This window comes from Chaetodon trifascialis, chromosome 2, assembly GCF_039877785.1.
Source record: "Chaetodon trifascialis isolate fChaTrf1 chromosome 2, fChaTrf1.hap1, whole genome shotgun sequence".
NCBI classification, from domain to species: Eukaryota; Metazoa; Chordata; class Actinopteri; order Chaetodontiformes; family Chaetodontidae; genus Chaetodon; species Chaetodon trifascialis.
The window spans coordinates 10,080,804-10,100,426 of record NC_092057.1 but is presented as its reverse complement, the minus strand read 5'-3'; the positions used below and the strand labels follow the sequence as shown (position 1 = coordinate 10,100,426).

The 19,623-nt window shown below is 45.6% G+C and overlaps 1 protein-coding gene across 1 annotated transcript; it reads left to right on the top strand.

The window, feature by feature from the left end:
• The first annotated feature begins 526 nt into the window (after positions 1 to 526).
• LOC139346047 (metal transporter CNNM1-like) lies at positions 527 to 18,498 on the top strand. The gene is made up of 10 exons (XM_070984955.1): positions 527 to 3,432; positions 11,173 to 11,316; positions 11,432 to 11,572; positions 11,736 to 11,905; positions 12,510 to 12,600; positions 13,114 to 13,259; positions 13,674 to 13,962; positions 14,652 to 14,756; positions 15,171 to 15,275; positions 16,712 to 18,498. Exons 1-10 carry the CDS (start codon positions 1,992 to 1,994, stop codon positions 16,789 to 16,791), a joined length of 2,712 nt encoding a protein of 903 aa, XP_070841056.1. The 5' UTR covers positions 527 to 1,991; the 3' UTR covers positions 16,792 to 18,498.
• The last annotated feature ends 1,125 nt before the right edge of the window (positions 18,499 to 19,623 follow it).

Genomic DNA, 19,623 nt, shown 5'->3' with positions numbered 1-19,623 from the left:
ATGGTGACACTTGCACAAGGAAGGTCGGACGGCCGACGACAGACGGCCTGAATACAAGAGCGCAACACGACAGACTGGGCTGGAAAAAAAATGTGAACAGTGAAGGAGAAGAGCAAACACATTACATCTGCTGAATGAATCTGAGCATTTCTAGTTTCAGGTTTAGAGATGATGTTGAAGGTCAGGAAACAGTGTTTAGACAATAACATCACGATGGGATGAGCTGTTGTTGTCAGACCAGAGGGTTTCACCCTAATTACACCTTGACTAAGACTGAAGACACGTGTTTACTAAACAGCTCATGCTTTCTAATCTAGAGGTTTGTTTAATTTAATTTGGGATTTTTCTTGTAAGATACTGAATAAAACCTTCAAATCAAACATGGGAAAAGGGTCGGGAACTGCTGTGTAAGAGGGATCCTGTCAGTGGTCAAACGATATGGGTTTCTCAATGGCTAATATGTAACGCCTCAGACAACATACAACAATATAACAATAATAATAAATGAGACACAAGTGTTGAACTTGAATAAACATTTATTTAACACTAATGTTATTGTCTGCACTGTCTCTGCTTATCTGCACTCTGTCTGCAGTGCATTTGTTTTAAATGACAGAATATATCGTGCACTTAACAGAAGCATTTATCAACAGCCGGCAGCATCGGTCTGAGAGAGCAGGAACATTTATGAACGGCCATAAATAAATAGAAGATAAATAAATAATGCACCAGGCGTGCTGCTTTGTTTTGGTCCCGTTGAACATTTATTTAACACCAGTGTATTGTTCATCTGAGTATAGAAAAATATTGGAAAATAAAAATGTGCATCGTCTCTGACCTGTCCGCACACCTTTTGTTTAACTGGCCTCGCTGATTATCTCAAAATGCCAGATATCAGTCAGTTAATCAACCGACTGATTCATCAGTCTAACAGGAGGTCCTACTCAAATATCAGAGCCCTGATGCCGCTGCACGTCCCAGAACTGACTGCTTGCCACTGATGGAGACAAAACTAACTATAGCGCTTTGTTGTTGTAACTAATGGTGTGATGAATGTTTGGCAGTATTACAGTTAGATGTAATCCATAATAAATGCTCAAGGGTTTGCACAGCCTACGAAACCATCAGGTGTGCAGTTATGCTGGTTAAGTCATTAATTATCATTAATAAGTGTTTATTTGTTTATTTACAATAATCCATGAGGTCAGCAGTTGTAAATGTGGGTGAAGTGTTAATAAATAGCTTTTGGTCTAAATTCTGCTCATTTTGCAGAGGATATAGTCTGTTTGGTCTGACAGTCCACAGGAGGAGTCATCCTGATTAACAACGCAGACAAAACAACTGGCGGGAGGAGGATTTAGCACAATCTGGCAACCCAGAAGGTCTATGCTCCATCCACTGATGGATCTATAAAGCATTAAGTTATTATTACCCACTGATTAGTCATTTGAAACATCTAATAAACGCCCCGTGCTTTATTATAATAACGGTAAGTGCTGACAGGCCACAACCATCTTTTCTTTAGGAATAAGTGGGTTTTTTTCATTGATGGAAAAAGCGATTAGATAACTGGAAACGCTTCCACGAGAGTCGCGAATATCTGCAAGTAAGACTGCGATCATAGTACCTTTGCTGTGTTGTGTAAACTCTGCGTATCCACACACCGGAACTGGTTTAAAAGTGGCACCGCAGAAGGTTCAAATAATCCTAAAACAAGAAATTCACTATAAATCAGCCACTATGCTCAATAACAAACTGTGAGCTGCTGCTTTACTACAGCGACATTACTCATTGTCAGGGTAGAGAGCTCGAGGCTATTATTAGAAAGTTACGTCACGGCAGAGTGGAGCGCGCGACCCTCTCTCAGCCCAGCAGAACATCATAATCACCGCCACGGAGCTGCGGGTCCCTCCTTCTCCCACATGGACCGGAACCTCGCTGCACCACGTGACCTGGGAGCCCTGGACTGAACGAGCATCTCACACCGCATCATGGCTGCGGAGGATGCGGCCGCGCGGTTCCGAACCGGAGCCCTGCTCTCCAGCGGGGCTCCGCGGTCTCTGTCCCGCCTGCTGCTGCTCTCCCTGTCCGCCTGCGCTCTGCTCCCCGCCCCGGCGCACGGCTTGCTCGGCTTTCGGCCGGAGGAGACCGGGGCGGAGCTGTCCGTGGAGGACGGGGTGCTGAAAGCCACCGAGGGGACCCGCTTCATGCTGCGGGTTTATTACTCCACCTCCCCGCAGAGGCTCAACCGCACCGCGGGGACTCGCGCCAACAACGCCGCGCCCTGGATCGCCTTCATCGAGGAGCCAACTCCGGGGCGAGAGGGACAAGTTCACCCGAAGCGGAACATGTGCATGGACAAGAATGCCAGGACGTCCGACATCGAGGTTTTAGGTTCTTTCAAGTCTGCTTCGAGTCAGAACTCGGTGCTGGTGGAGCTGCTGGCCAAGGACCTGCGGAGGGGAGAGAAGATCAAATACTACTCCATGTGCGCCTTCGACGGATCCAAATGGGAACACTACCGGACAAGGGATTTCTGGGTGGCGGTGGCGGAGCGCTCGGCTGTCCCGGAGCTCTGGCTGCAGGTGTTGGTGTCTGTCTTGCTGCTCGGGCTGTCAGCTCTGTTCAGCGGGCTGAACCTGAGCCTGCTGGCGCTGGACCCGGTGGAGCTGCAGGTCCTGCAGAACAGCGGCACCGACAAGGAGCAGAATTACGCGCGCAAAATCGAGTCGGTGCGCCGGCACGGTAACTACGTCCTCTGCACTTTACTGCTGGGGACCGCGATCATCAACGCCTCGCTCGCCGTGTGGATGTGCCAAATCCTTGGCATGACCTGGCTCTCCACGGTCATCTGCGCCTTCGGTATTTTCTTCATCGGGGAGATCCTTCCACACTCGGTGGCGTCGCGTCACGGTCTGGCCATCGCCTCCAAAACCATCTGGGTGACGCGGCTGCTGATGGTGCTCTCTTTCCCCATCTCCTACCCCATCAGCAAACTACTGGACCTCATCCTCAACCAGGAGATCTCCAACTTTTACACCAGGGAGAAACTCCTGGAGATGCTGCGCGTCACCGACCCCTACCACGACCTAGTCAAAGAGGAGCTCAACATCATCCAGGGAGCGCTGGAGCTGCGCACCAAAACCGTGGAGGACGTCCTGACGCCGCTCACCGACTGCTTCATGCTGGCCTCGGACGTGGTGCTGGACTTCAACACCATGTCCGATATCATGCAGAGTGGATACACGAGGATACCGGTGTTTGAGAACGAGCGCTCCAACATCATGGACATCCTGTTCGTCAAGGACCTCGCGTTCGTGGACCCGGACGACTGCACCCCGCTGAAGACCATCACCCAGTTCTACAAGCACCCCCTGCACTGCGTCTTCAACGACACCAAGCTGGACGCCATGCTGGAGGAGTTCAAGAAAGGTGAGGTGTGTGTGTGTGTGTGTGTGTGTGTGTGTGTGTGTGTGTGTGTGTGTGTGTGTGTGTGTGTGTGTGTGTGGCAGCTGAAAATATTGACTGGAAACAGCTGACATTATTGAGGTCAAATGAAATTCAAGAATATAAATGCATTGTATGAAAAATATGTATATATATCCTTTCTCATGCTCGTGGTTCATACTTCTCCAGGCTGTGGTGCCAGAGTTAGTGTTGGCATGCTGAAGGGGAGACTGGCATCTGAGGGGTCTTTGGTTACCATGGTAACCTGTGGGTGAGGGTGCAGGCAGTGACTATAGTTCATCCTGATCCCTTTGATGCCTTTTTATGTGTTGCTTAGCAGTCATGTTACCTACACGTCATCAACCTGACACCTCCGTCATCTGTTTGATTTTCTTTTTTTATTATGAAATTTGAACCACCTTCAAGAAGAAAACACCGTTTTAAATGTGTAAACGCAGCTGAAGTAAAGTCAGGCTTTGGTTTTTACCGTGCATATCCGGAGATGTGAGATTGTCACCTGACAGTGAGCACCAGACAAACCTCACGTGCATGAGATCAAGCACAGATCATGCAAATGGTCAGTATAAGCGAGCACGTTGATTTCAGTCTGATGGTGCTTTCCAGGTGTGCTCATCAGGACCATAAAGCCCAGGTAGCCCACCTGATTAAGGCCCCTTGGATTCGTGATTTTGCAGCGTTTCTCTCGCTATTACTGACTTAATGAGGCAGTTTCTTTCAGATCGCTCTTTTTCAAGGGAGACCTGAGAACAAACCCATTCATAGCCACTCTTATATTAATGTGAAATACATTTTTCTTGACTTTATGTAGAGCTGTGTTTCCTCAGTCTGGGGAAAAAAACATGTCCAAGGAGTAAACTTGCATTTGTACCCTGTTTACTGGCTACTTAGTGTCACACAGAAGCAACAATTTGTAAAGAATAGAGGAGGATGTGACCTAAAAGTTGTTGGTTTGAGTCTCTGGACTGGCTGCATTACCCTTGAGCATCGTTCTTGAACCTCTATCTGCTCCCTTAAGGCTGCTGATTAGATAACAGTAGCATATTGTCAGTGGGCATCTGTGTAAATGGGAGCTGGTAACGAGCCTGCAGTGTGCACAGCCCCTCCCTGCAAGAGTTAAACCCCAGTTCGCAGTGCTGCTGCAGCAGAACACTCTTTTCTCCTGTCTGGAGTCAGCTGGTACTCCTGCTTTATTGTGGAGTTCAAAATCGGGTGGGGTGCTCACCAGCCAATCGCAGGCCTCGCTCTTCATCACTGCCTTGCTGCATGTTCAGGGACCCTGCATAGTCAGCATTTTCTGTGGGGTTTGTGGTGAGGACAGGAAGAGATGGAGGTAAACACAGGAGGGCACCTTGACCAAGGCTGCATCTGTTTACAGGAAACAGCTCGAATGTTTACACTTCTGCCTATTTTACAAGCACCGAGTGAAAATCTGGTATAATGTCATATTTTCACCGTTTTTAGCTTGACTGCGTTGCATATTTTGAAAACACATTTAATGTCTTTGTAAAGGCTTTACAGAAGGAGTGATGGTAGCCAAAATGTGTGGCTGATCTTACATCATCCGGCATGATCTCCATGTGTACGTGTGTTAACTGGGCTTTTTGTGTGAAGCCGGGAGGATGAGCACAAACACGGCTCCTGCGTCCCTGCGCCTCAGAGGGATCTGGATGAGATAATCTGCACAGACTAGAGGATTAGAAACAAGGTCTCTCTCCTCCTGTGCCTCTCTGTCTCTGTAACAGCACTTTCAGGCACTGCGGCAGACAAACACAGGTTCCCTCATTCATTTCAATGAGGACCCTGCAGCGGCGGATGCTGTCAAAGAGAGCTCTGGGGAAAAAACAGGCAAAGCGGTGAACAGCTGTGCAGCATCGTGGCATTTAGTGAATCAGATGGCCAAATACCTGCACCATGCAGCAGCGCACTGACTGTTGCACCTCTGCTTTGTGGAGGTCCTTAGCTGCTGGCATGTTTCTGAAGACCACCTTTTGACCAGTTTAACTGTTCTCTGATCTGTTTCTCCAGTCACACATTCATACTGTTTATGTCAGCTGGTCAGCTTCATCACTGATTCTCTGTCTCATTAACATTTGATTTGTCTCGATGCTACCAAAGTCATTGTTTTGCAGTGCATTTTACACACAGTTAAGTCTCAAGTCCCAAGTGATGCTGAAATGAAAGGTCACTTTTTAATGTCACACCCTGGTTTTTGGCTGCAGGTCTGACGTTTGTAGAGCTGAGATGCTTTTTGTGAAGTTGGGATGAACTGCGGAGGATCAAAAATGATGATTTCAGGTTTGTTTTCGTTCAGCTGGAAAACATTTTGGGCCATCCAGCACTTTAATTCAGGCAGAGAAGATAATAACTGAAGAAAATTGCCTCTTTCACTGGTTTTTACTGGGACATGAAATTGTGTGTCATCCGCATAATGAATGAAACAATTAAAACTCAAAGATTTAATTGCGATCTGTGCTTTTTGTTGGCTTAGAAGGCAGAAACACAGCAGGCTTGAGCCGTAGCATAATTAATTGGTGACAGAGGACTGGTGAAGACCTCTATTAAGCTGCATATTGTAACGCACGTGCTTTGCTAAATGAGCCACGTAGATACACTCAGGTTGACTGAGCTGACTTATGGAGTAGATACCAGGCCCCACAGGGCCAGATTTTCATAGTACTATACTGTGACGCAGGCCAAGCTCGTAGTTGTAGCTGAACGTTGCATATTTATTATTGCTAAATTGGCTGCACATTGAAAAACGATCTAAAAGCGATACCCAGTGCCTTAAAATGTGACGCTAATGATTCCTGACCAAGCGTCCGTGTGAGTGAGAAAGTGTTGGTTTATTGTGTCACTTATTGTAAACATAACCTAGATATCTGCAGTAAAAAGCCAATTCATGCTGGCAGGAAGAGTTGGATGGGAGAATCAATCAATCTTTGCTTGCCAAGAGTTTGTAAAACACTGATTTCACTACATTTAGATTCACTGCAGCGGTGTAGTGAGTCCGCTGGTGTGGTGCGACTACACAGGCATTCTTGGGCCTGAATGCGAAGCAGCATGAACGACGCCGGCCAAATCACACCTTCCCCGCTGTGAACAACGGCAGCAGTAGCGCGCCGGTACGGAGAAGCTTCTCAGTGCCAGGGGGATCTTGTTTAGACAGATGGGAAGCTGAACGGTGAACATTACACACCAATCCTGGACCGGAGTCTGCAAACCTCTGCCAGAAAGCTCAAACGAGAGGAGCCAAAATACACAACAAGAACATCATTAGCTTCAAAATTAAGATAATAAAAGTCTCTGTGCAGCCAAGTACGCTCTGTGCGTTAGCAGGTATGAGATGTGGGGAATTGATTCTTATTTTTTTATTGTTTATGGATCCCCAGTAGCTTCAACAAAGTGGTCCCAAGTCTCACAACAACAAAACAACTTATCACTTGTATGATGAGTAAATGCTGACAAAATAAGACAAATATCTGATATATTGTCACCTGAAACATGGATTTATGGTTGTCGTAATGAAAGTGGAGTTTGTTTAACCAGAGATTGATTTATATGATACACTGCTGCCTTTTTTCTGCTGAATCGACGCCCCACAGCCCTTCATTTTCTCCCTCTGAATCCTTTCCCCTCTCTGTCCTTGTCACTGCACAGTCCCCCGGGAGGCTGAGTATAAAATATTCAGTATGCTATATTTCCAGTTTGTCTCCCTGCCATCTGCTCTCTGTGTTAATGCTGTTTATTACACATTCAGTAGATCCGTTCTCAGCCTGCAAACACAGATCGTGCAGTGAAATAAAGTGTCGTTTACAGTATATGTCGTCATCCAAAGTAAGCTAAAGCATTTTCAGTGAGTGAGCAGGCTGTGATGAGTTTAACCTTTGGGAGGGGGGCTTCCTCCTGGTCCACGGCACACATTGAGCAGTCCCGGATGGGACCCTGATGAGGTGAATCACCGAATTCAACCTTCAGTCGCCTGAAGGCCACACATTTGCACATATCACCATCTGAAAGACGTGGTTCCTAAGACTCCATCTGTTATCTGGCTTGAAATAAATATGTACAAAATGCTCCTAAAACCACAGCGTGTTAAGTTTAGTGGTTTACAGGACCCCAAAATGTCAACCCAAAGTCTTAAATTGCAACTGGAGCAAAAAATATACTTAGCTGCAGGAGCTGCAGGAGCCTCAGTCGTTACCACGCTGAGTGGAGAGCTGGTGCTTATGCACTGTGGCGACAGGTGAGTGTTCATCGAGTGATCGAGTGCAGGGGAGGAGAAGGAGGCCACGCCCTGCAGGGACAGACAGGGGAGAGACAGACAGGACACAGAGGGAGAGGGGACACACAAGACACGAAAGAGAAAAAGCAGGGGAAGCTGCAGATCCGCTAATTTCCAGGAACACTGGCTAATGAAAGCTGAGATAAGATAAGACTTTATTGATCCCACGCTGGGGAAACTCTCTAGTTACAACAGCAGAATCAAAAGGAGAGGCAGAAAAACCACAAGTAGAAGAAATAGACAATAAAAAAGACGCAAAATAAGATCAACTATAGATAAAAAGATGCAAACTATAATCAACTATAGAAGTCTATGTGCATTATATACAAAAGAGTATACAAATATTGGCAAAAATACAGTGTCCTTGGGTTATTGCACAGTATATACTGTGTGTGTGTGTGTGTGTGTGTGTGTGTGTGTGTGTGTGTGTGTGTGTGTGTGTGTGTGTGTGTAAATAATGGTCTGTGATGTGAAACAGCATGAACACAGTGCCATGTTAAAGGATGCTGGAGGACCTGTGGTGGCGTTCCTCCTCACACGCTGGATGCAGCAGTCTGTTGATGAAGGAGCTGCTTAAGGCCCCCACCGTCTCATGCAGGGGGTGGGAAGGGTTGTCCATGACCGATGTCAGCTTGGCGAACATCCCCCTTCTCACCCACCTCCTCGATGTTGTCCAGAGGGAAGTCCAGGACAGGAGCTAGCCCTCCTGGCCAGTTTGTTCAGTGTTTTTCTGTCCCTCTCTGAGCTCCCACAGACCACTGCGCTGAAGACTGCAGGTTCCACCACAGACTCAGAAAATGTTCTTAACAGTCTCCTGCACGCTCCAAAGAGCCTCTGTCTTCTCAGCAAATGGAGTCCACTTTGGTCCTTCTAGTGTTTGTCTAGTCCAGTTTGTGGTTGAGGTGAACACCCAGATATTTGCATTTGGCCGCGATCTCCATGTCCAAACCCTGGATGCTCGCCGTTGTAGTCTGTGGCGCCTTCCTTTTGGCTGCCCTACACATTGCAGTGATGTCGAGTTCATGAGCCTTTCTCACAGCAGACATTTTGGCTTGTTGCAGCAGGACAAGCTAATTAATCATTCCAGCTTCGTATGCACTTTGTTGGGCCCTTGCGGGTGCTAGCTCGCAGCCTGGGACACTTAAATGAGCCTGGGCCATAATTAGCATTCTTACTTACACCTGTGCTTTTCCTGCTGTGACGTAACAATGGCAAACACGATGAGGCGCTTCAGAACAGAACCGGACGATTCAGACATCAGTCAAAGTCTGCTGTGAAACATTTTCTTTGATCATGATATTAACTTTGCTAGCCTTAAAAGATGAATAAACACTTGTTAAATGTGCATTCTGTGCACCATGTCCCATTAGCTCTGTGTAATTAAGTCCATCAAGCTGAGACAGAAAGGATCCCTCAGAGCTTGGATTGGTGGAAGGGCTTTGTTATCTACAGCGCTGAGATACATTTAAAGGACATTTGTCTGGATTATGCAGAAGAATTTTACGGCAGAAAGAAGTTGAAAATGTGGTTTTAGCTCATGTCAGGTGTCGTCCGTTCTCTCTCTTTCCCATCTTTCATCAGCTTTGCTCCATTCGTCAACCAAAGCAGCGCTTTTTAATCCAAATATCCTCACTGGATTAATCAGGTTTCTCTTACAGAGCAACACATTCTGTTTAACGTAAACTTTATCAGCCGTGTAGTGTTAAGATTGACTTCTGGTCAAGGTTAGATGGTGCACAGATTGACTACATCTAATCACGATATGATACATATAATCATTATATTGTTCCAGTCTGGAAACTTGTATTGTGTATAACTCTTGGGCTGCTTCAGGGGAAATCGAGGACTCATAAAATAAAGATGTAAAGATGATAAATAAAGATGTTATTAAATCTGGAGAATACAGAGAGACAGATTATTAAGCACACTAGCTGCAAATGCTCACTTCACTTCACTCTCAGTCTATCCTGTATGTAAGGCTGACCTACTTAGCTGAATGCGGCTCTGCCAGAATTGTGTGCATTTCTGTGTGTGTGTGTGTGTGTGTGTGTGTGCGTGCGTGTGTGTGTGTGTGAGGTAGTATTTGGCAGGCAGAGAGTGTAGAAACAGAGGGAGAATCTCAGTCAGGGAGCTGATCTGGAGCCAGGCAAACAAGGGTTCACTCCGTTTTCTGTCAGTGCATGTGTGTGTGTGCAGGGAGTGCATCTCTGCGCGTGTGTATGTGAGCACATCCGCACATTTTCTGACAGTAAAGCCGTGAATTATGTAACAGTGGACTGAGTGATGCAACTCACAACCGCTGCTGTCTGCAGTGCAGTGACTCGTTAGCCAGTAACACACATGCTGGATCGGGACGCACACACTCTTTCGCTTCATTTACAGACACACCTTGAAGTAAGTAAGTCTGTTTTGTTTTATTTCCTTCTTCTGCAAAATCTCCAGACCAAGACTTTTATCCAGCAGTGCATGGATTATTAATATTCCATTTAGCTTTGGAAACGCCCCAAGACTCTCATCTCTAAACACACACACTCGTCATCGTGGAGGTAAACACAGCAGAGGGTCTGCAGACTCTGGACATCTGAGTGCCTTTACGTGCTGAACTCAGTTTCTGTGTCTGCTGTGTGTGTTTCGTGTTGAATCCTCCCTGCTGTTACACCCACTCCTTTCAGCTTCTGCTGTTGCTCCACTTACCGAACATCGACTGCAGAGCTCCACTCCCACTCTGTGTGAGTCATGCAAACATGTGAGAGAAAACAGTTTTCCAATCCCTAATCCAAGCTCTCCACATGAAATCTAACAGGCTTATTTCACAATATGCAACCGTAAAGACGTCTGTACCTTTAAATCTTTTATCTTTTACAGCATCGAGCTGCTGCGGTTTTCATTTATTGTTGTTGCACTGCTGAGGATCTGAGAAAATGACTACATTTGGCTTGCTGTCAGGCTGTTGTTGCACTGCGACTGTGCTGCTGATCATCCAATCAGGCATCTTAGTCTTAATTTATGTAGTCAAGTATTTCCCATTATTGAGGGCAAACCTATTGTACAAGGAGACTCGGATCAATAATCAAACCACACATATATAAAATATAATCATATTTGTGCTCATATCCGGACATGTGCAATATTGATGACAGCAGCTTCCTGAAATGTGCTCCATCTCTTTCCTCTGCTCCTCCCTCCTTTCCCACATACTGAAAGGAAAAAACTAGCTCTCAGACGTACGTCTAAACCCTCAAATTAAATTTGAATCTCCTGGCATGATGAAAAAGAGACTGTGGTTGTTGATCTGCAAAAAAAACTATTTAATTTACATATTTGTGAATTTTCTTTGTAGCTTCAAGGCTGCTGAAGGGATTTAAGCATTCTGGGTTAAACGTGACGCTGACTTGAGGCGCCTTGTTAATGCTCTCCTGCAGGGAAATCCCACCTCGCCATCGTGCAGCGAGTGAACAACGAGGGCGAGGGCGACCCTTTCTATGAGGTGATGGGCATCGTCACCCTGGAGGACGTCATCGAGGAGATCATCAAGTCAGAGATCCTGGATGAGACAGACCTCTACAGTATGCATGCAAACACACACACATAACAGGAGACAATGTTTGGGATCATTACTAAAGACGTGTGGTTTGAACATCCTGTTTTTGTGTGTGTGTTGGTGTGCGTCTGTCCCGTCAGCTGATAATCGCTCGAAGCGTCGCGTTTCTCACCACGAGCGGAAGCAGCAAGACTTCTCCATCTTCAAACTGTCAGAGAACGAAATGAAAGTGAAGATCTCTCCTCAGCTTCTTCTGGCAACGCACCGCTTCCTCTCCACAGGTAACCGCCAATCAGCTCGCTGACTCTGACTTCGGCTTTTATGTCTTCACAGAACCCAGTAATCTCAAGGTAGACCAGTGTGTGATGATGCATGAGGGAGTAAAAAGGAATGAGAAAGCATGAAACGTGCTCAGTAACAGTGACGCTCTCTTTCTTCCATCAGAGGTGGAACCCTTCAAACCGGCTCATATCTCAGAGAAGATCTTGTTGAGGCTGATCAAACACCCCAGTGTGGTTCAAGAGCTCAAGTTTGATGAGAAGAACAAACGAGCACAACAGCACTTCCTTTTCCAGCGCAACAAACCGGTGGAATACTTTGTCCTGGTGCTGCAGGTACCTGCCTCCGTCTTCTAGACAAGAACTTACAATGGTTCAGTCTGTCCATCGCATTTTGAGAGGGATCCCCTGAGTGGCTGTTGTGGGTATTAAACTTGTCCAACACATCCTACGCTGACCTTCGGTTTCACGCAGTACATGAATACTGGTCTCCTGGGTGAAAGTCCTGTGTTTGTTTGACCAATCCATCCATCCATCCATCCATCCATCCATTCATTCATCCATCCATCCATCCATCCATCCATCCATCCATCCATCCATCCATCCATCCATCCAACCATTCATCCATCCATCCATCCATCCATCCATCCATCCATCCATCCATCCATCCATCCATTCATCCATCATCCATCCATCCATCCATCCATCCATCCATCCATCCATCCATCCATCCATCCATCCATCCATTCATTCATCCATCCATCCATCCATCCATCCATCCATCCATCCATCCATCCATCCATTCATTCATTCATCCATCCATCCATCCATCCATCCATCCATCCATCCATCCATCCATCCGCTCCACCTCCTCCATGTGCAGACTTTCTTGCTCTTTATGCTGCATCACCTGACTTCCTCCTTCGCTGTGTTTCTTCAGGGTCGAGTTGAGGTGGAGTTCGGTAAAGAAGCGCTGAAGTTTGAGAACGGAGCTTTTTCTTACTTTGGGGTACCTGCCATCATGCCAACAGGTACACCGAAATCTAATCCAGAGTTTAATCTTAACCATATAGAGCAAATACGTAATTGTAATTCAGCTGCTTAAAGACCTGAAGGGTCGAAAGGCTTTAAAGCAGTTTAATCATGAAAATCAGAAAGAATCTACAGGGAAAGTACTCCTTGTGAGTGAATATGTGTGTGCCGTGTGTGCTAGCTGGTGGATGTGCACTTTAAGAGGTCAAACCTGACAAATTAGACTCTCCACAAATCTTAAGTCCGGGCATTAAAGTTGCTCTGGACAGCTTAAACTATGCGAACACTTTCGAGCCGTTTAACTGCCAAACCAGTGAATGCAGCATTCATTGAGTAAAGCCACTCAGATGAACGTTTCAGTTACACCAGCCAAGCCCTTTGCATATTAAGCAGGGTGAAATGAGGTAGCGTCCCTGAGCTCGCTCGTGATTTGATGCTGACTGATTGACAATACCAGTTCTCGTCTGGCCTAGTGAATATGTTTGATGAAATATTTAAAGTTCGCTCTGCAGTCCACAGGTCCCCCTCTCGCAGCAGTGGTTTGGACCGCTCTGAGTCCATGCTGTACGGAGGAAGCATGGGCCAGCTGAACGGAGGGGGGAACGTTTATCTGCCGGACTACTCTGTCAGACAGCTCACACATCTGCAGATCATCAAGGTAACACCTGAACCTCACACGACCGTTTTCACCATTACTATGACCTGTAAGGACATCACTGTGTGCGGCTGCAGGCTGGGTTCTCTTCCTTTCATGTATGTATTTGGTGATTTCAGTAGAGGTTCAAATGCTGTAAACATGCATTTAGGATTAACCTTTAATGGTCAGAGGATCACTAAAGCATGAGAAGATGAAAGATGAAAATAAAGATGAATAGAGCAAACAGGAATGATAGTAGTTCCACCTGAGAGCTTTTAGTTATCTTGTGTTCGTCCATCTTCAGCAGTATTTAAATATTACTGTTATTGCGTTTCTCTAAAAGGTTACATTAAGGTATTTCGGTAGCCATGGTTTGTTTTCTCATCTTAAAGATCAAATAATCAGCTAACAGCGACGGTGCGTATTGTGTGTCAGATCACCCGGAGCCACTACCAGAACGCTGTCACAGCCACCCGGATGGACAGCTCGCCTCAGACGCCTGATGCTGACGCCCGTCTGACAGAGAGCAACACGCTGACCCCAGAGCCTCCAGCAAACGAGCACGCGGCCACCCTAATGCCCCCACAGCACACCACCACCACCACCACCACCCTCATGCCCCCGCCCAGAGAGCCGAGCCGGCCCGGCTCGGCACGAACGCGAGGGCAGCAGTCCAGCGTCCCGCACAGCACCTCGCTGCTGAACGAGAAGAACCGCATCGTCCGTAAGCACCCTGAGCTCCACGCAGCGGATAGATCGAACAAAGAGAGGCAAAGAGGAAATGACAATCCTGCGGCAGGTTTACAGTCAGTCAATAATAGATGATTTGAGCCATTGGAGGCAGACAAACGAAAGCTGCTCCTTCAAATGAGTTTTTCTGAATCCATTATGGCACAATATGCAGTATGAATAAAGTTCAATGACCTCAGCCAGCTCAAACTGCAAAGACTGCTTTGAAATGACGGAGAGAAATGAGGTTGCATGTGAAGGAGAACACAAACATGAAGAAGAGTAATCGCAGCTCATATCTCCGTCTTTTTGTTTGCACTGTGTTTGCAGATGACGTGTGCCAGTTTATCTGGGAAGCAACTGATGAGAACCAGCTTGACTTTTTGACCTTCGGACATGTTGGCTAGTTCTGAGAGGTGTTTAGCATTAGCTCTGTTGAGGTTTGGGTTTGGTTTTAGAGTGAAAATTAAGACAAAGGTTTAATGTAATAGTAGGTCATGATAGGACTCTACGTGTTCTATAAAACTGTATTTACTTTAGATTGAGGTTTCGTGAATGTGTTGCGGCACCGGTGGCAAACCTGATGAGACAACAGAGTAAGAAACAGGTGTGTGTTTGAATGTAGTGAATGGACAGATGTGACATGTCTTCTGATGTGTGTGTATGTTTATGTGTGTGCTGCAGGAAGTAAGTCTGATGGCCAGAAGAGTCCCAGTGATTCAGTGTTTCTCAGGATGGATGAGATCCCGTACATCAGGGAGGACAGATCTGAGACCGACGCACACACTGGTACGACGTTCAGCTCCACACATGGAAACAGCTGCTTTCAGACGAGAAATCTGATTGGTCCAGAAAAAAAGTTCTCGAATTATATTTAAGTTATGCATAATTATGATAATAATGAGCGACAGCTAGCTGCTAGCTTTCAGCAACCAGGCTTCACTCTCAGCTCCACCCACGCTCCACCTCTTTGCGCATTTTTGGATCAGCTGACAGTTTGGCGAAGTCAGGCGCAGTCACGTCCATGTTTTATACAGTCTGTGCTCCAGTTTGTTGGTGGGACGTCATCAGTTTGACCTCACACACAAACTTAGCTGAAAGTCTTACAGGACTTTAATTTCTCCTCCAACAGAGACCAAAGCTGTTCATCACTGACGGGGTCATGACTCTCTCTCTCTCTCTCTCTCTCTCTCTCTCTCTCAGACATGGCCTCTGTTCCCATAGAAACGGACACGTCTCCTTTCATCAGCAGCCTCTCGCTGAGCGGCTCAGAGGACACACTCGGCAAGAAACTCCTGCTCAAACTCAGTTAGTCTGACTCACACACACACACACACACACACACACACACACACACACACACACACACACACACACACACACACACACACACACATTTGTCTTTATTCAATTGTGAGGAACGCCCAACCTTCACCATCACGACCACATGCTGAACACAACCCTCATCACAATCTTCAAACTTAAAATTAAAATTAACTTCAAACAGGACTTTGAAGTAGTAACGACCGGACAGGAAGTCCTCACAGTGCAGAAACGTCCTCGCTATGACGGTTTAAAACTGACACTGGTCCACACAAAGACAGCAAAGACCACGGAAAGACACACCCCGCCCACCCACACAAACACATGCATGCGCACACACACACACACACACACACACACACACACACACACACACACACACACACTCATTCACAAACCACTTATTCACCAACTGTTTCAATGCGTTTCTCACTTTTTTCCTCCTTGACGTTCATTCACATGCAAACACCACCATAGAAAACACAAATCCACCATACACACGCCCACGCCCACGCACACACACACACACACACACACACACACACACACACGCACACACAGTCACAGCTTCCCCTCCAGAATCTGCCTCCCACTTAAACTTACATTATTGTTTCCGATTTGCCCTCTTGGCGTTCTGTTTCTTAAAGGGCCACACCACTGTTTTTGCTCTACAATAGAACTGTTGACCAATTTTCAAAGTATAGATTATAAATCAGATAAACACAAACAACAATAGTGTATAAGGTCAGACACTGATTTCTGTTCATTTCAGTCTGATATGAACAAACCATCTAATGTTGAGTTCAGTCTACACAAAATTGCATTTCATCCTGTGTATCTGAGCAAAAAGCCTGTCGTGTCAGATTTTTCTGCCCTCTGTCTCTTAGTTCTGTGCACTCTCCAGCATGGAGCTGTAAAGAAAGAGGAAGGCGGTTTTATTTCACTGCAGCAAACCTGTAATCATTCGACCGTCACTGTCTGCTCAGGAACATCAGACCACATGAATCCCACCTGTTCTGCACACACGTGTGCCGCTCGCCTACACGCTCCTACGACGGAGTGTGTGAACGCTCGTTGATGGTGCTGTGCGCACCAAAGGTCATGAGAGATTACGGGCTTCGATAGGTCGGGATCCGAGTTGTAGTCTGCCTTGTCTCTCAGTTCATGACTCAAAGATCGCCTGATGAGACGCACTGACGATCTCGAAGGACAAAAATATGAATTTCAGGTCGCTGTGAATCAAACCAGCAGATACGAACTATTCTGTTTTCTTCATCTCGAGTGATTGAGGTGAGAAAAAGGTAAACAGATCTGGTGGCAGATAATAACATTGATTAACAATAATAATATTGATCTGGTGTGCTGTAGGTGTGAACCCAGCCTTAACTTTTCATCAACTTAAACATCTCGTGTCTCCTCAGGTCACAAGAAGAGGAAAAAATCCCGCGAAGGAGAGAAAACACCAGAGGACATTTCAGACCAGCCGCGGGTGAAAACCTAGCAGAGTGTGTGTGTGTGTGTGTGTGTGTGTGTGTGTGTGATACAGACCTGAACACTCCATCATCTGATGGTTCTTTAAGCTGTTTGTAAAGACGCAGTCGGTGAACTACAGCTATCAGAGTTTTATCTGAAGACAGCACACTCCCACTGCAGGAGACAGCAAAGCGGACCATCAGCAGGATGGAACACATGGATGGATGGAAGACGCCATTTTATCAGAGAACATGGGGGGGTGCAGCTTTGGCAATATGCATTAGACCGTAGCTTCTCATCTTCAGAGTTTTCATGCTGATGCTCGTATATAAACAAATGACTGAATGGAAAAGGTTTGTAGTAAAAAAATAGTTTTTATACACTAAACACCCTCCTCATGTGATCACTTCTCCACTGGAGCTGAATGGGATAAAGGCGCACAGGAAAATGCATGAAAGACACCAAAGATGTTGCTGTTTTGTACGAACTGCTCCAAACTGCACCGGTGGACTCTCAGGAGAAGGCGACTGGCTGCTTTGTGTTCAGGCTTTTGATTTAAAAAAGGAGGCTTGTCACTGATAATTAGATTACAATCTAACATGTTGGGAACATATTCCATATCCAGATTATGTCCAGATAAGTTCTTCCCTTTCAAGAATGCACAACACAGCCAAAAGTAGGTGAACACCCTTGTTTTTCCTGGTTTCCGTGGTTCATTTGTAATGAAGGGAAAGGCAACAACATACAATGATACTTTAGACGTTAGTGTGCTTCCAAGTTGTGCCAACAGTTTGTGTTTGTGTGGTCCCACATGACAGCGCCTGCCGTGCACAAATGAAGAAACGCTGTTCCCAGTTTGGTGTGGAGGAACCGCAGTGGTCTGCACAGAGCACTGACGGTGGGGTTCAAACCCCAAAGGGACTCTGTTTGTGCCAGTTTAGTCATATCATTATTATTATTATGTCTTTTCTTTTTGCTACATCTCAAATTGCCTTTAGCTGGAATGAGCTACAAACATGAAACTCTTCCCAGTACCTGGAAATGATGTGCAAGCAACAAGCAGCCAGATGGTGGCGCTGTAATTAAAGTCAGAAACCTTCACTTTCGGAAAGACCTCGCCCCTCACACTGTAAGCTGATTTGAAACTGGGCTGCTCTGGAATCAAGTCCTGAATCGCGGCTTGCAGCTGTTTTTTCTCTCAGTTTTCGTGTTTTTTATTCTACTTTGTGGTGAAAGTTGTCACTTTAACAAACAACTCCCTCCCTGCTCTTCTTCCCCTGAGCTCTTTTTTTTATTATCTGAGCCTTTTCTTTTGAAGATCTGTGATTTGAAATGCATTTTTACTCCTCATGAATATTGAATTTGCTTTGTTTCTTCGTGTTTTTTTATTTGGACGTCAGAACCAGAACTATCAGACTCAGCCATTGATCCGAGACGGACTGGAGCTGCTTGTCTGCATATAGATTTCAGGTGTCTGGCGTCAGCCTTTCATTACAGTGCAGTTTTATTCATCACATGACTTGCGACCACTGAACCTCTTTAAATAATCATTGTTTGAGCGGAGCCCTTTTCATTAGATCCATTTCAATTATAAATGAATGTCATTCTCTCTGGCTTTTCTTTATTGGAGGTGAAATGAAACTGAGCCTCTGGCTGCTGCCACGACACGACACCGGATGTGGATGACACACAGCTTTTATCCCCCTGTGTTTCACAGGATGCAGAGATTGTACATGTTATTGGGTTTACGAAGCCAAACTGCGCACAGACCTCCACACGGCTGGAGTCTCGCTCACCAGTGTCTCCTGTGATTTCCAGACTCAACCAATCAACATGATGTCGACAGATCGAGCTCAAGCTTGACAGTTTTTTTTTGTTGTTGTTGTTATTTTCATATATATCTCATGTTTTGATGTTTGTTTGGTTTAATTTCAGCTGTTGTTCTCCACATTGGCAACAAAAATGGGATTTCTGAAACATACTGCAAAGATACCGCATTAGAACTTGAGATGAAGTATCACTGAATATTCTTTCTAATACATGTGCATTTCCTTTGGCTCGTAGCTGCATGGGTTTGAATGTGCATTTAAGGGTTATTTGATGGAGGTTTTTTTATTTTGAAAAAAAAAACGAAGTGTTCACAGTGTTTCTCCTGCATGATTTAATACTAACAGCGCTTTACAACGTGGTTGCGCTTTAAGTTGCCGTTAAACATTTTTACCAAGCTCGACTTCTCATTCAGTTTACTGCAACTCGCAACTGGCTGCCCACTTTTGTGTATAACAGCAATACTGAAACCACTTAAGCTGATTGATGTGAGCGACTCAGCAGATTGTGGAGAAACAATGAACAAGAGTCTGTGGATTTTTTTTATTTTGCCCCCAAAAAACACCAGCTGATTTCACGTTGTCACACCGGTAATGAGGTAAAAACGAAATGCAGCTTTTGGTTCGACTGATTAGGTGCTTTGATTTCGGGGTCCTGGTATTGCGGATGCTGGCTCACTTAAATTAACATGTCTGCTGTGAAAAAGCTCCAGCAAAAGAAACCTTTGGTTGATGATTTGTCAACCAATCATTGATACAATAAGCTCAAGATATATTTAGACTGTGTCTGCATTTCTGATTGTTGCATCCATTATAGCCAAATCAGTTAACTTACAGCGGAAACATATTTTTTAGGAATAAAAGGAGGAAAAAACTGAATTCTGGAGATTTTATCTTAGTGCCTGTTATCTTATTGGGATCCTTATTTGGAAAAAAATCCTAATTTACCATCTCAAAGTCACAGTGTTACTATTTAACTAATTCTGGAGGCTCAACATTAAAAATTGCTGTTGTTGCTCTCTGAATTCTTGCAG